Source organism: Corvus cornix, chromosome 20, assembly GCF_000738735.6.
Source record: "Corvus cornix cornix isolate S_Up_H32 chromosome 20, ASM73873v5, whole genome shotgun sequence".
NCBI classification, from domain to species: domain Eukaryota; kingdom Metazoa; phylum Chordata; class Aves; order Passeriformes; family Corvidae; genus Corvus; species Corvus cornix.
In genome coordinates, this window is record NC_046349.1 from 8845673 (window position 1) to 8859931 (window position 14259).

Genomic DNA, 14259 nt, shown 5'->3' on the forward strand with positions numbered 1-14259 from the left:
TGCCGCAGATTTAGGTGAGGATGAGCCAGATGATTGCTTTCTCCCACCCCAGACAACAAAGACTTCAAGGAACACCTAGTTCAGGAGTCCTTTATTACCAGGGGAGCATCACTCCTTTTTCACAGCTCACCATGCAATTAGACATCCCCTTGAGGACCAATACTTGCTTCAGATCCAGCAGGAAAGAGGCCAGATGCACAATATGGGAAGCACCTCATTTCACACGTCCCTCCTGCCTTAAGTGTTTAATAACAACTCAGTAAGGAGCAGCAGCACTTACAGGTGGTTTCCTGGATGCTGGCTGGATCACTGGCATCTTCCCCATACATGGCATACACTGCCACAGAGTACCCAGTGCTGGGGGACAGCCCCTCCAGCAGCACCTCGGGCTGGGTCACCTTCACCTGCCAACAGAGAGGGGGTTTAGGGTACCCTTCAGCTCTAGGGTACCTCCCAATGCACTTAAGAGAGCAGGACCTTACAGAGGCATGGGCCAAGGACCCTTTGGTTACACTTAGGGGTCCTCTCCAATCTAGAATGGTCTTAGAATCGTAGTATCACAGAATATCCTGAGTTGGAATGGACTCACAATGATCATCAGAATCCAAGTCCTGTTCCTGAACAGGAAAACCCTATGAATCCCACCGTGTCCCTGAGAGTGTTGTCCAAATTTTCTTTGAGTTCTGTCAGGCTGCTGCTGCTGTGACCATTCACAGCCTGTTCCCTTGCCCAGCCATCCTCTGGGTAGAACCTTTTCCTAACCTCCAACCTAAACCTGCCCCGACACAGCTCCAGCTGCTCCCTCGGGTCCTGTCGCTGGTCACACAGAGCACAGAGGGGAGCTGCCCCTCCACTTCCCCTCATGAGGAAGCTGCAGACCCCAATGATGTCTCCCCTCATTCTCCTCTTCTCCAGTCCCTTCCCCACCTGGGCAGGTGATCTCTGTCTCTCTTGCCCTTTGGGGATACACAGCACCTCCTCCTACCCTGCTCTGCAGAGCCCTGATTCTCTCACACCAAAACGCTGCTGCTCTGGGTTGGATCGGGGGGTATTCAAGAGCTGTGATCCCGCTTTTCTCAGACACACGGGAAGCTCTGGCAGGAGCGCTGCCAGCAGCCCCAGAGCAGCCGGGCTGCTGCCATCTGCTGCTAACACGGCACGGGCACCGCTCTGCTCCGCAGCCTGCTCGCTGCAGAAAGGCACCACGGGGACACTTAGGAGTCTGCACACACTGGAGCACAGTTTATAAAAAGCTGGGAACATTTTAATGCTGGTTTTGCAGACATCCCATCGGCCTGGAGCATTGCACTCTAACAGGGAGTAGGTCAGGTAACTGTGGAAATGTTTTAATATTCTGAAATACAAATTTGAGCGTCGGTCTTGCTTCAGATGTTCTGAATCTTATTAAAACCCCATGAGTATGCACTGAAAGCAGAGTATTAATTGATCTGTTTTGAAAACCATCCTGCAATTGCCTCTATTGCTGTGCATTCAGAGGGGCAATCTTAGTCAAAGAGGCAGTAAATGTTCCTCCCCACTCACTTTGTTTTTTTAAAATTCATATCCTCAGCCTACAGGTACTCTAGATAATGTGTTAAAATGCACAACGAAGCGTTCTTAGATGTTTTTAAGGATTTTCCATTCGTCAAGCATTGTTTCTTTCATCTGCAGTGTCATAGGTCTGTTTTCAGATGTCAGCAAAATCCGCCCTAACACATTTTCAGTTAACTTTTAAAGACACACACAGTCAAGATGTTTATGTACAGCCTCAAGGATACAACAATTACACTTGGGGCTGCAAGGATGTGAGTTCAGTGCCTGGGTTTCCAGGGCCCCAGGAGGCAGTCAGATCTCTCCCATGCCTTGATTTCCCACATGAAACCCTCACAGTTATAAATCACTTTGAGACAAACCATAAAAAAGAATCTTTTATGAAAGCTGTTTCTGGCAATAATTCTGATAGATTTTTTTTCTTTGACCACATGATACCAATTGCCAAATCTTAGAGCTAGCACTAAACTCAGCCCAGACAGAGAAAAAACAGTATTATCATTATTGTCACAAACTCTACCTCTGTTGTATAGTCCTCTGCTCCATCAGGGGCTGCAGAGCAGAGCACCAGGTAGTGCGTGGCTCCCTGGGCTGCTTTCCAGCTCAGCCTCAGACTGTTGTGGCTCAGCTCAGAGACGCGCAGGGAACGAGGGGAAGACAAAGGCACTAAAGAGAAAAATAAGGCACAAAGGTACCTTCAGTGTATGAGGTCTGCAACAACTCAAAACCCAGGGGACACCTGGCTTTACAGCAGCTACTGCACGCTGGCAGGCACCCACCCCACATCTAACACAGTCTCTACTTTACAGAGAGTTTAATTCACTCAGCGCCATGGATAAAAAACCAGCGAGGAGTTGCAATATATTTCTAGCAGGGTGTGTTACTGCCACATTCTGCTTTGTAGAATGACACAGGTGGAAAGGATCCCTGGAGGTCTCTGGCCCAACCTGCTGCTCAAAGCACAGGTTGCTCAGGATCTTGCCTGGTTGAGTTCTGAGCACCTCCGCAGATAAAGAGAGCTGTAGATAGCCCGAACTTGAGGGGTGAGGAAATGTACAATGGCATTCTCCAGTCTGAGGTGGTCAGAGATCGAGCTTTGCTCGCCTTTCCTCAGCACCCCTCAGCACAATTCTCTCTACTCACGACCTACGTGTGGAGGTGACGCCTCTCAGCCCGTCCCCCACCGCGGTGTCGTACACAGGGATCACCGACACCAGGTACTCCGTGTGCGAGGTCAGGTTGGACAGCTGCAGAGAGGACTCTGCTCCCTCTAAAACCACCTGCAAGCACAAAGGGAGGGCTGTCAGGGCAGGGAGGTGCTACTGCCCTTCAGCAATGGAACGGCTGAACTGGCCATCCCTGGCCAGTGTGGCTTCTCCGTGGCAGATCTGTGCCCAGAAACATGAAGCCCAGTTGCCCTCTCTCTGCACTTTGTGATAGCTAGCATCTCCCCAAAGCAGAGAGGTGAGAGGCAAAAAGGATTCCTGTCCTCTAAACCTGGGATCTCTGCAAACACTGAGCACAGGACTCTAGCCATGCTCTCACTGAAATCAATGGAAATTCGTCCACGATTTGGATTTGCTTCTTTAAATCATATCCATCCCAGATATCCTTGGCTCTCTGCACCTGAGAGTCCTCTCCAAGTCAAAACACATTATTTAGGGAGGGGATAACACTGGCTAAGAGAAAAATCAGAGTCTTCTATCTTATCACCCTATTACCTCTTCACATTTACACTCATGGTGCATTTAATTTCATCTCTGGCTTAACTGATACCCCATTGCCATCCTCTTTTTGTCCACCCAAGCCTCCTTAAACTGCCAGCCACCATCTGGAAGCTGTGGCAGTCTCAGGTGTCCAGGGAAAGGTCTCTCACCTCTTTGGGTGTCCCACCCTTGGATGGATAATACACAACCCGGTATTTCTTTGGTGGTCTCAGAGGAGGGCTCCAGGCCAAGTGCATGCTCTTGGAGGTCACAGCAGATATTTTCAGGTCAGTTGGGCTGATCTGGGGACCCGTGTTGGCAGGGTTATCTTTCACAGCGCTGCCTAGGAATTAAAACCACAGTTATTTTCTTATATTCACACTTCTCATGCCAAATGTACTTTCCAGCTCATAAACATGAGTGACATTTTTCAAACCAAGTTGCAGTCTCCTTCCCTATAGAGTATAGAAACTGTTCCAGACTGCTCTGAAATAAATATTTTAAAACTGGCTGTACAGAGAACATAAATACTCCATAGAGAACAGGCTGTGTATTTTGCTGGGTGCTGCAAATAATTCTTCAACACAAGTCTGCGTTCCTTAATCTCAAAAATTTGCCAAAATTAACAAGCAAAAATTACTTTGGTTTCTTTTTGGACAAGCCCATTTTTCTTCAGCCTAACCTTCACCTTTGTAAAATGTCTAATTATGCCAAATACAAATCAGTAAGAATAAATGAATTTATTAATATGAATCTCCAGAGCATTAAATGAAAGTATGCTTGAAATTTAGACTTTCCCATTCTGCTTAGGTCAATCTTAGAGCAGAAAGAGGTGGAAATATGTACACAATATTTCTCTTGAGGATCTAAGTTAACATCTGGAGTGGTTCTTCATGCTCTTCATCATGCAAGCTGTTCCCAGCAAAGGAAAGAAATGGCTGCTTGATTTTAACTTGTTGGAGATCCAATATTAAAAGTTTTGTGGAGAAAAAACTAATATGTTTAGGTGCTTTATTATTTCCTCACCCTACCTCCACATTTACTCCATAGACTTTCCCTAGTATATTTTCCTATTAGTTCTCCTGCTTTTTCTGCCTCGTTGGAAGAAACTCGGAAAAGAAGATGGTTACAACACATTTATCACACCATATATAAAGGAAGAGGGAAAGGAAGTTCCTTTTCCATATAGTGGTTATTATTGTCTTGAGGGGATTTTATCCACCAAGAAGAAGGGGGATGGTGAGCAGCAGGAAGCTCTCACCAAGGAGGTCCCACATCACCTGTGGTTTCCTTGTGGCTCCTCTCCTTGATCCTGGTGCACAGGACCCGTGTGAGTTTGCTGACCAGGGAGCTGAGCAGGGGGAAGTCCAGCACGTTGTACACGGTGAGCTCCAGCGGCTCCGAGGCCACTTGCCTCAGCTCCGCCTCGTCCGCGTTCTTCACCCCTGCGACCAGAGAACGAGGCTGAGAACCTCCCCAGACAGGAGCAGAGGGACTCCCCAGAGGTGGGTTTACCATCACCCTGCTCTCCAAGAACAGCCTCCCAGTTGTCCCAGTGGCAGAGTGGTGTCTTAGTGGCCCTGAGCTTTCCTGCAGCAACCACCTCAGCCCAGCCTGGGAAGAGCTTTCAGCTCAGAAGGCCTTTAGCAACCTGGAGACAGTCTGGTGAATCCTCCTTCTGTCCTCCTGCCTCCTCACCACTTGCAGGCTTTGCTATCAGGAAGGGAGGTATTTTTCAACCTGAGAGGCTGTTGGCATAAACGGATGAGGGACTGAATGAACAACCAACCATTTTATATTTATGAGGCGCTAGCACTCCCCACAGAGAGCCTGTTGTTCATCAGAACATCACTCCGCATCCCACAGAGTCAGGGACGAGCAAAAAGCAGCCCATTTGTATAACAGAACTTCTCCATCACAGAGCATCCCCATCCTTCAGCTCCTCATCCTCATTAACTCTCTGCAGACCAAGCTCCACAGTACAACTCATTTTGCTTCCCAGAGCTAGGTTCAGGGTTCCCTACCACTGTCCAAGGACAGGTTCCCTACCACTGTCCAAGGAGGCTCAGCAGCTCTCCTCACTCCATAAAAGCCACTTACCCACATAACCCTATGCAATAAACGCTCGCTTGCATGTTCCCAACACAGCTTAGCACAAACTTTTGGAGACTGCAATTTCAGGAGAGTTTTTATGTAACTTTATTGCTCATGTATCAGTCTCTAGCAGACCTTGTGGTCATCAAGGCCGGAGCTGCTCAAGGCCATTTTGTGTCTTGGTGTTGCTGCTGGACAGTGAAGAGCAGATAATGCTGTTATTTAGAGAAATGGGAAGTTGTGAGAGGCAGTAATAATACAGGAGGTCTCCTGCCATCCCCAATACAACATCTCTTGCCTAATTCCACAGCTGAGAATATTGTTCTCATGGCACAGGTCCCTGAGGCTCCCAAAGGTCTTTAGATGGGAGGTGTGACATCTCCCATGTGAATGCTTTTCCTAAAAAAAAAAATATTATTTGAAAACACTGCCTGTGCTGAATAAATGAGTTAATTTTCATCTTAGCCTCAATGTAATGAGGTCTCATCCACTACCTCAGTTTTACAGCCTTAGGATCCTTCTTTCAAAGTTGAGGGAACATAATCTTCAATTTAAAGATGACCAAAAATAGGTTGGCTTTGTCCTACAGATTATCAATGGCTGTGATCTTACCGATGGCAAATATCTCTATGCCCAGGTTTTTCAAGGTCTGAGCAGCCAGGTTGGCATCATCCTGGGATTTCCCATCAGTCAGGAGGATTACCAACTTCTCAGCCTCCAGCCGGGCACCAGCATCTGGTTTCAGATTCTGCTCCAGGACGTGGGTCAGTGCTAGACCTGGGGAGGAGCAGAGATGGAGGATGTGCCACAGCCCTCCGAACAACCCCAATGCCTTTACTCTTTTTTCTGCTCCCCAGCAGCCACAGCCCCACAGAGCACATTTTCCCATGGGAACAGCTTCCCCCACTGTCGCTGCAAGGGCTGTTTAGAGCCCTGTAAGGAGTTACCTGTAAAGGTGTTGCCACCCTTGTACCGCAAATTCCTCACGGCCTCCAGCACCTGTTCCCTCGTGGAGTAAGCGCTCAGATCCCACTCCGTGCGGGGGTCACTGCTGTACTGGGACAGCCCTGGGAAAAACAGGAGCTATGGGCATCCAGCCAGCCCAGGTGAGCTGCAGGAGACCCACTCTGGGAGCCGGTGTCAGGATTGCCAGGAAGGATGACACAAAATAATGAAAGGGACTGAGGGTGAGTAGATGAGGCTTCTAACTCCACTTCTCTGTGTGGTTCTGAGAAAATGGCATGAAGCTGAGTCAGGGGAGGTTTAGGTTGGACATTAGGAAAAGGTTCTTCCCCCAGAGGGTGGTTGGGCACTGAACAGGCTCCCCAGGGCAGTGGTCACAGTCCCAGGCCTCACAGAGCTCCAGGAGCATTTGGACAATGCTCTCAGGCCCAGGGTGGGATTCTCAGGGTGTTCTGTGCAGGGCCAGGACTTGGACCCGATGATCCTTGTGCGTCCCTTCCAACTCAGGATATTCCCTGATTTTATGGTCCTGCCATGCAGGCGGCAAAGCGATGCCTCAGACCCCACGGGGTACAGGGGTACACACCCCTCTCATGATCATCTCATGATGATCAGAGGTGTTTGATAAGGTGTCAAAGTTAATCAGGGTCAAACAATCAGTTTCAAGGGCTGAGAGAGATTTACATCATCCTATTTCATGTACAGCCCGGCTGTCAGTAGCATTCAGAGCTGGAAGCAGCCCCATTCCAAGCTGAATTCACAGCAGCCCCAGTGTGGCACTGCCACTGCACACAGTGCATTGGTGGCTGAGCACCTCGTCACAGATGGTAGCAAATCCCAAAAGTATCTCAGCATCACCACCCAAGCTGGTGCTGCCCAAAGACAGCACTTCTGTTCACTGTGCAGATATTTTTCACAGCCACTAGAGGCCAGAGCTTGCTACCAGATGGGAAAAGCTTCCAAGAGCAGCTCTAGGACTGCATCCTAAAGGAATAAGAGCTCCCAAGAGGAGCACATAGCAAGAGACCAAGGCCCCTTCAAACATCAACATCCTAAGGTCAGGAAACAGGAGCATGTCCTACCTACTCTTATCTTGTCTTCTGCAATACTGAATGGGGAAATCAGATTGCTCAGGAACTCCTTAATGAGCTTGAAATTGTTGCGTCCGATGCTCCAGGACCCATCCACAAGCAGGACGATATCAGTCATTGCAGGTGTGTCACACTGAAACTGGGAGCCTGCAGGGGAAAGGTTTGATACTGAGAGAACCAATTGTAAGGAGGAAACCCGCTTCAGTTTTAAGCTAAAAAGCGAATCTGCTGTGCAGGGCCTTGTCTGGATGGTGGAATAGACCATCTGCCAGTCTGGCACATGCCAGCATCTCGTGAAAACCACAGAGCCAAGTATAACCCATGTCAGTACCAAGAAACGGAGTGGTGTGGAGCTGCACCTCTGCAAAGAAGGGGTTAATGCTCTCCAGAAGCATGTGCTAACCCAAGCACTGCCCTCTGCAAGCTGTCAGCTCCATTCCATCTCAGCCCCAGCCCAGTGCTTCCTTTTATCTAGCCTAAGTCTCCAAGAATTGCAGGTGATTGCTTAATTCCATTCCATCACGAGATCCCCTGTGGGCTACAATTATTTCATGGCTTTATATTAAATCCAATCTCCCCGTAAAAACCTGCTGGCACCATGGATACTCCAGCCCTGCCTTCGTCCCCACCCCAGGCCTTCAGCTTAGCAGAGGATAAGATACAGCATGTTGCTAATTGAATGCATCTTCCTGGAGTATTTCTCAGATTTTGCATCTTTGGTGGAGGGGAAACAGATTATCCCATTAAGATTTATCAGGCTCCAAAGGGGCCTGTCTCTCATCACAGACACAGATTCTCTGGCCCATCCCATTCACACCATTTCAGCCAAGCTGGGAGCCATCTCAGTCTCAACTGAATCTGAAGGATCCTCATGGATCAGTTATCTGTGAAACACGAAGAACAAGCCCAGAAGGAGGAGCAGGCTGGGTAACAAACATCCCTGGTGTTTGGAAAGGAAACACCTTGGAAAGGTCCATGGCTGGGGGTGCTCTGCTGAAGAACACAAATGCTTACACGAATCTGCCAGAAGCAGGGGGAGATGACAACATTGAAGAGAGAATAGTGCCAAATCAATTAAAATCAATAAATTAAATCATCTGGAAGGAATTTTTGGCCTAACTCCAGCTTTCCTTAGAATTCATGTTGTTCTACAGAACTCCAAATTTCTCCAGTGAGCTCTGACAGCTCCCAAAGCATGACCTAGTGATTGGAAGCACAACCAGCAGCACTGTACTCCGGGGGGGCAGAGGGTGGGGTGGAAAGCTTGAATTCAGTGTGTGTTAGGGAAAAGAGCAGGGAAGAAGGAGCAAGACATGTTTGAACCCCTTCTCACCTCGCCTCAGTGAATCCTTTGGGGGTTTTTCTTTTCCTGGAGACTCTCGCTCTGCGTTTTCAGGAGTACGCGGGGATGATTTTGGGGTTATTGATGTTGTTTCTGTCACGCTGGCCTCCACACTCGGCTGGTTTCTTGTCGTTTCTCCGGAGCTCTTTGGCTGAATCCCCTTCTGCCTTTTCTTTTCAGCTCTGTCCTTTGCTGTGCTCCAAATAGAAAAATTCCATTGTCCCTAACTGTGTTATCCCCATGGAACCTCACTTCTCAGCTGATTTGAGCCACACTTGACACAGGTGTAAGGACCTCAGAGAGGGTAAAATTCCTACAGATTTATGCAAATAGGTGCATAGACTGACACCACCTTCATTCACACCTCTCTGAGAGGGCTGCACGTGTGCTCAGGAGTTAACGTTAGTAACGGATCACATCAGCAAGTTTGTCCCTCCCATTATCCTTGATGATGAAAAACAATGAATGTTTGTAAAATATAAACCAGGGAAAACATCCCAAGGGACTTCATACCAGTTGCTCTCCAGAGCTCAGCAATCTGTGGCTCACAAACACCCAAGACTTTTTGGATAATGGCCATGATGGATCTTTCTTCCATCAGCAGGTGTAATTCCCTTTTGAGCTCGTGGAAACATGAGACTCTGTAGTTACATACAGTCCTCAGCCAGGGAGGTTGAGGAAATCCTTCTTGTAGAGCACCGGCAGCCAGCCTTGGAACACAGAGCTTAGGGGGAAAAGCACCATTAGCCGCAGTGTTTAGGGAGCAGCTTGTTCTCCAAGGATCCACATTCAGTTGAAGGATAAGTTTGCATCTGCTGAATTTGGACACTTGGATGTGCATTGTCAGCTTGGCTGGAATGAGGGGCAAATATTTTTAAGTGTTTTACTGTGTTCCTGTAGCTAAGAATTGTATGCAAAGGATGAGACCAGGCTAGCAAGTTTCACTGACAGAATATATCTGATGAAGGAAGGTTGCAGGGAGAAAGTGGGAACGGTTTTAAGGACAGCTGTGTGCTCCAGCCATGGCAGCATGGCACAGTCCGTGGCTCAAAATCAATCCCGTATGACTCCAGAATGGTGACAGCACCCACCTGTCTGGGACAGAGCAGTGTTCAGGGGTGGTGGGGTGGCCTCTGCCACCCAACTGTGCTCAGCTGCCGAGCTCCCCGAGGAGGTGAGGTTCTTTCCTGATGCAGCTCCTGCATTCCTTCGGTTATTTCTAGTCTGGGATGCATTTTTGAGTTCCTCTACTGTAGGAAGACCAAAAACAGAGAAATTGCCCATCTAGAGAGGCCTGTGAGCCACAGTCCCTCCCTCATCCCCTGAATCTTCCCGATCTCCCTTTCCAGCCTTCCAACCAAAACAGTACCAGGCTCTGTGATTGCCAAAGAGTCTGCAGGGTGTGTGCCAGAGGATGAGCTCTGTGCAGCCACATCCCCAGGAGCCTCAGGAGCTCTGAGTGGTAAAATTTAGCCCTCTCCACTTACTCACAAATTTCCTCTTGGCAAACAGGGCTTCCTGGGAGCCGTTGAGCACATAGACCTGCAGGGTGTATTCCTTGGTGGGGCTCAGCCCTCCCACCGTGGCTTTGGGAGTCTTGGTTTTCAGCATGACTTCTTGCTCCGAGTCCCCTGAGGTGGGATGAAACCACAGTTCAGAGCCTGTCAGAGCTTAAAGTTAAGCTGACAGTAGCAAAAGCAGCACCGAAATGCAGGGAATGTCTGCCTAGGGACCGCAGTCAGCTCCTATTTATTCTTTAAATTTTGAGGAGCTCCGATTTTTACTCTTTTTCTCAATGTAGAGTGGAGAAGATAGAGGTGGGGTTTTTAAAGTCCCTGATATGTGCCCAAATTAGGAAATTACTTCCCACCCAGTATTAGTGCAACTCTCACCAGCTTCCCAAGGAGCTGTTGAGTAAAAAGCTGGTGTTCAGAGTGTAAAGACTGGCAACTGCTGAATGAAGACACCCAACTGATTGAGGTTATATGTGACAAAATGAGGAAGTGACTCGATGTCTCTGGAGGTTACCACTGGCACTTGGGACTCATCTTACTTATCCCAGCTGTGCTGTCTCTGCCCCATCTCTGTGCAAGGGCAGCTGCTGCCTGCAGGAGACAGCTCATTTCTGGGGCTGGCACTGCCTCCAGACCCCTCCACAGCCATGTCCCAGGCTGTTGGACCCTGTTCTGGAATGCCTTGACCAGCCAAGAACTGGGCACTTCTGTGTTGGCAGGGCAGCGAGCAGATAGAGTGAGGCAGCGATTGCTCCAGAGACAGGCACAGCAGCTCCCTAAACCCCTCTGACCAGGAAAGGTCTGCAAGCTTGAAATTATGGAGATGGATCTGTTTCTGACCCAGCCGTCCCTGTGCCCCTGCCTAAGGCTGGAAACTCCCCAGCCTAAGAGGGAAAGCCTCAGGCATGTGCTAAGAGGCCGGTGGGGATTCCCTGCATTCCCGGGATGCTCATCAATCTCTGCTGAGCTGAGGCTCAGGGGAGGAGCAGGGCAGGGAAGGAATGGGAAACCTTCTGCTCCAGCTTGGGAAACAGGTGGGGGCTGAGCTAAAAGCGGGCAGATGATCACAGGAGCTGCCGCCCGCACTCCTGCCCGGCAGCTCCCTTTTCCGGCTCACTGGGAAAGCGGCAGCGACTGGAAACCGAATGCCAGGCCTCGACTAAGGATGCCTGCAGTCCCTCCTCCCCACTACGGGACATCGTGTCCTTCCAACACCACCAGGTTCAACATCTGAAGTCAGGGAGTAGGGGTAGGGAGCAAGAGGGATGAGTCTCCCCACACAAATAGGGTCGAAGTCTTCCCATTCCATGTCCCTGCAGGTGGTGGGAGAGCTGGGAGCTCCCATAGAAGAACCAGGCAATGAACCTTTTTCATATTTGTCTCACAGAGTCCTAAAGAACAGCATTTCTGGCTAAACCTTTCCCCTGGGATGAACAGAGCTGAATTTCATCTCTTTCCTGTGAATGAGTGATAAAGGGACTGTGCCTGCACTGAGTGGCACTACAGACTGCTCCCACTGTGGCCAGAAAGGCTCCTTGTCCATACTGCATGTACAGCCCAGTGAAATAAACACCTGGAACCAGAACAGGATAAGTCCCTCTGCCTTGTCTCTATTCCCTTAAGGTCTAAATAATGCTCATACTTAGGTCCTGTTGGCCACCAGATGAAAGGTGGAGCTCAGTCCCTCCCTCTCACACAAATCTCTGCTGGGTCTGATGTCCAGGGTGTCAGCACATACCTGCCATGGGCTTTACCCGAACTTTGTAGCCACTGATGTTCCCTTCAGTCTCTTTCCACTTCATCTGGAGCCTGTCTTCTGAGAGGACAGTGAGTTTCAGCCGGCCTGACCCTGGGGAGGAGGAGATATGTCCGTGCTGTTACGGTGCAATTCCTCCCACAAAACCTATGTGTGCTGTCTCCTCTAAGGACGCAGGAACAGCTGCAGTACAAAGGGAACCTTCACCATCCCAGGCAAGTCCTCAGCATCCCCTGGGGTTGCACGGCAGCTCCTGCAGTCCCCTTGCACCTCTGCAGGCCTGGAGCCTCGCATGCAAAGAGCAGTTTCTCAGGTGCTCATTTTACACCCCTGCAGAAAGGTAAAGCAGCCTCCCACAGAGGTGAGGGCTTTCTCTGCACCCTTCATGTCTTGAAGGGCTCTTCCAGGAGCTTTCATGCTGAATGTTTTTGTACAGCAAGAGTGTTCAGTGCAAACGTGAAATGGGAGGGCAGCAAACACGTAAATGGGCTCAGCAAGGCTCTTCAATAGGCTTGGGCTGCTGAGAAATACAGAAATTCCCCAGGTGATGGATCCCACATTTCTGCAAAGATCATTTCAGAGGCAGCTCCAAGGACCAACTGGGTTTAGAAAGAACAGAAAGAAAAAAAAAAAAGGAAAGAAAAACCTGATAAAGTGTAAATAACAGCTCCTGGCAGGACCATAACTCATGGGCACCAGCTTCTATCAGTTTGCTGCAGGGAGCTGCAAACTAAATGACAAATCCTGAGGAAAAAAATAGTATCAGACAAGGAGGTAAAGAGAAGAAAGAGCACATTCCCTTATCATCTCCAGATTTCACAGCTATCTGTTAACCCCAGCTAGAGGTTGGAGCTCATGTGTCACTCCTTGAATCCATGATTCCTGTCGTACAAATGTCACCATATGAAACTTTTTCACTTGGCTGGATGCAGGGTGGCAACTCAGCAGATTTCTCTCCCTTCCTTCTGACACCATGCCCAGAGCTGCCTTTCCAGCAGGATGCCCTAATTTGCAGTGAGTGAGCACACTATAAACATCTGCACCCAAGTGTTCCCCTCACTTGCAGCTGTTAGCAATCTCTTTCCCTTTACAATTACTCACAAAAAAAAAAAAAAGCTTAGGCTGACCTGGAGTTTCTGGTCAGTGCTGCCAAACTGCCACCCAGGGCTCCTCAAGTCCCTGCTCTGGTCTTGCATGATGCCCAGACACCTCCTGACATCCCTGCCATGATGTCACCACCCAGGAAAGCAGTGAGAGCTGGCAGTGAGGTCTTGCTTGCCTCAGCTCAACATCTGTGCCTTAACCTTTCCTTGCAGAGACTTCCTGCAGGCTGCTCAACAAGCAGACAACTATTTGGGGAAACAAAGGGCAGATTCACATCTCACCCCAGGCAAATCTGAAGAGGAAGAAAGAAAACAGGGGAAAGAGGGGTGAAGGGCAAAAAGCAAATCCCAAAATCATGCCTAAGAGAAATGGTCGAAGATCATGAAACAATGAGGGGAATTCAGAGTTAGATTAAACATGGAGTTTTCTTCTTTTGGCCAAGTGTGGTCCAGCTCCTTGGGCATCACTCTAGGAGCCCAGAAGCTAAAAAGACAAGAATGTCCCCAGACATACCAGAAAGGACATCATCCTCTAAAGCACCATTATGTGCTGGATGCAAATGATCCCCAGTGCCATGAAAGCTCCACTGTTTCCTTGCCCTTCGTTAGATGTGCACTATTCGATGCTGTAACCTTGCTCTCCAGCTGACAGGGAGTTAAGACCAGGCTTAAGTGCAGCAGTGTGGAAGATACACAGCAGGGAGACACATCTGTCCCACCCCTGCAGCGCCATCACCTTCTAGAAACCTTTGTGCTCTTCCACACAACGTTCAAGCATAACATTAAGGTGGTTCTTCCACATCAGAAAGGCTGTGCTGAGGTGCTGTAGGTAATTTCTGGTCCCTCTGCGGAGCAGGATGATACAGGAGGAATCACCTCCTGCTTTCTCACCCAGATGTTGCACCACATCTCATCATATACACCCAAAGCAGCAGGAAGGTGCCGTGACTAAAGAAGTAACACCCTTTTTCTTCCTATTTCTCAGGCTCCCACTGATCACATAACCCCCTCATTGCTTGCACAGGCTGAAATGCATCCCTGGTGCAAGGGAGTGGCTGGACTGCTGCCAGAGATGAGGACATGCCTGGCAGAGTGGGGAGGGATAGAGAGCCTCTCCCCAGATGGGCCCCCTGATCCCT

At 49.2% G+C, this 14259-nt stretch overlaps 1 protein-coding gene across 1 annotated transcript in view; it reads right to left on the reverse strand.

The window, feature by feature from the left end:
- COL20A1 (collagen type XX alpha 1 chain) overlaps nt 1-14259 on the reverse strand; it is a 53240-nt gene that overhangs the window by 33146 nt on the left and 5835 nt on the right. Inside the window, exons 3-14 of the mRNA XM_010396865.4 lie at nt 12000-12110; nt 10235-10378; nt 9839-9997; nt 8739-8939; nt 7397-7552; nt 6299-6418; nt 5964-6128; nt 4538-4702; nt 3428-3600; nt 2702-2831; nt 2072-2217; nt 281-404 (exon numbers count right to left, since the gene is read on the reverse strand). Coding sequence (XP_010395167.1) covers nt 281-404; nt 2072-2217; nt 2702-2831; nt 3428-3600; nt 4538-4702; nt 5964-6128; nt 6299-6418; nt 7397-7552; nt 8739-8939; nt 9839-9997; nt 10235-10378; nt 12000-12110 — 1794 coding nt within the window. The remainder of the gene's footprint in view (nt 1-280; nt 405-2071; nt 2218-2701; nt 2832-3427; nt 3601-4537; nt 4703-5963; nt 6129-6298; nt 6419-7396; nt 7553-8738; nt 8940-9838; nt 9998-10234; nt 10379-11999; nt 12111-14259) is intronic.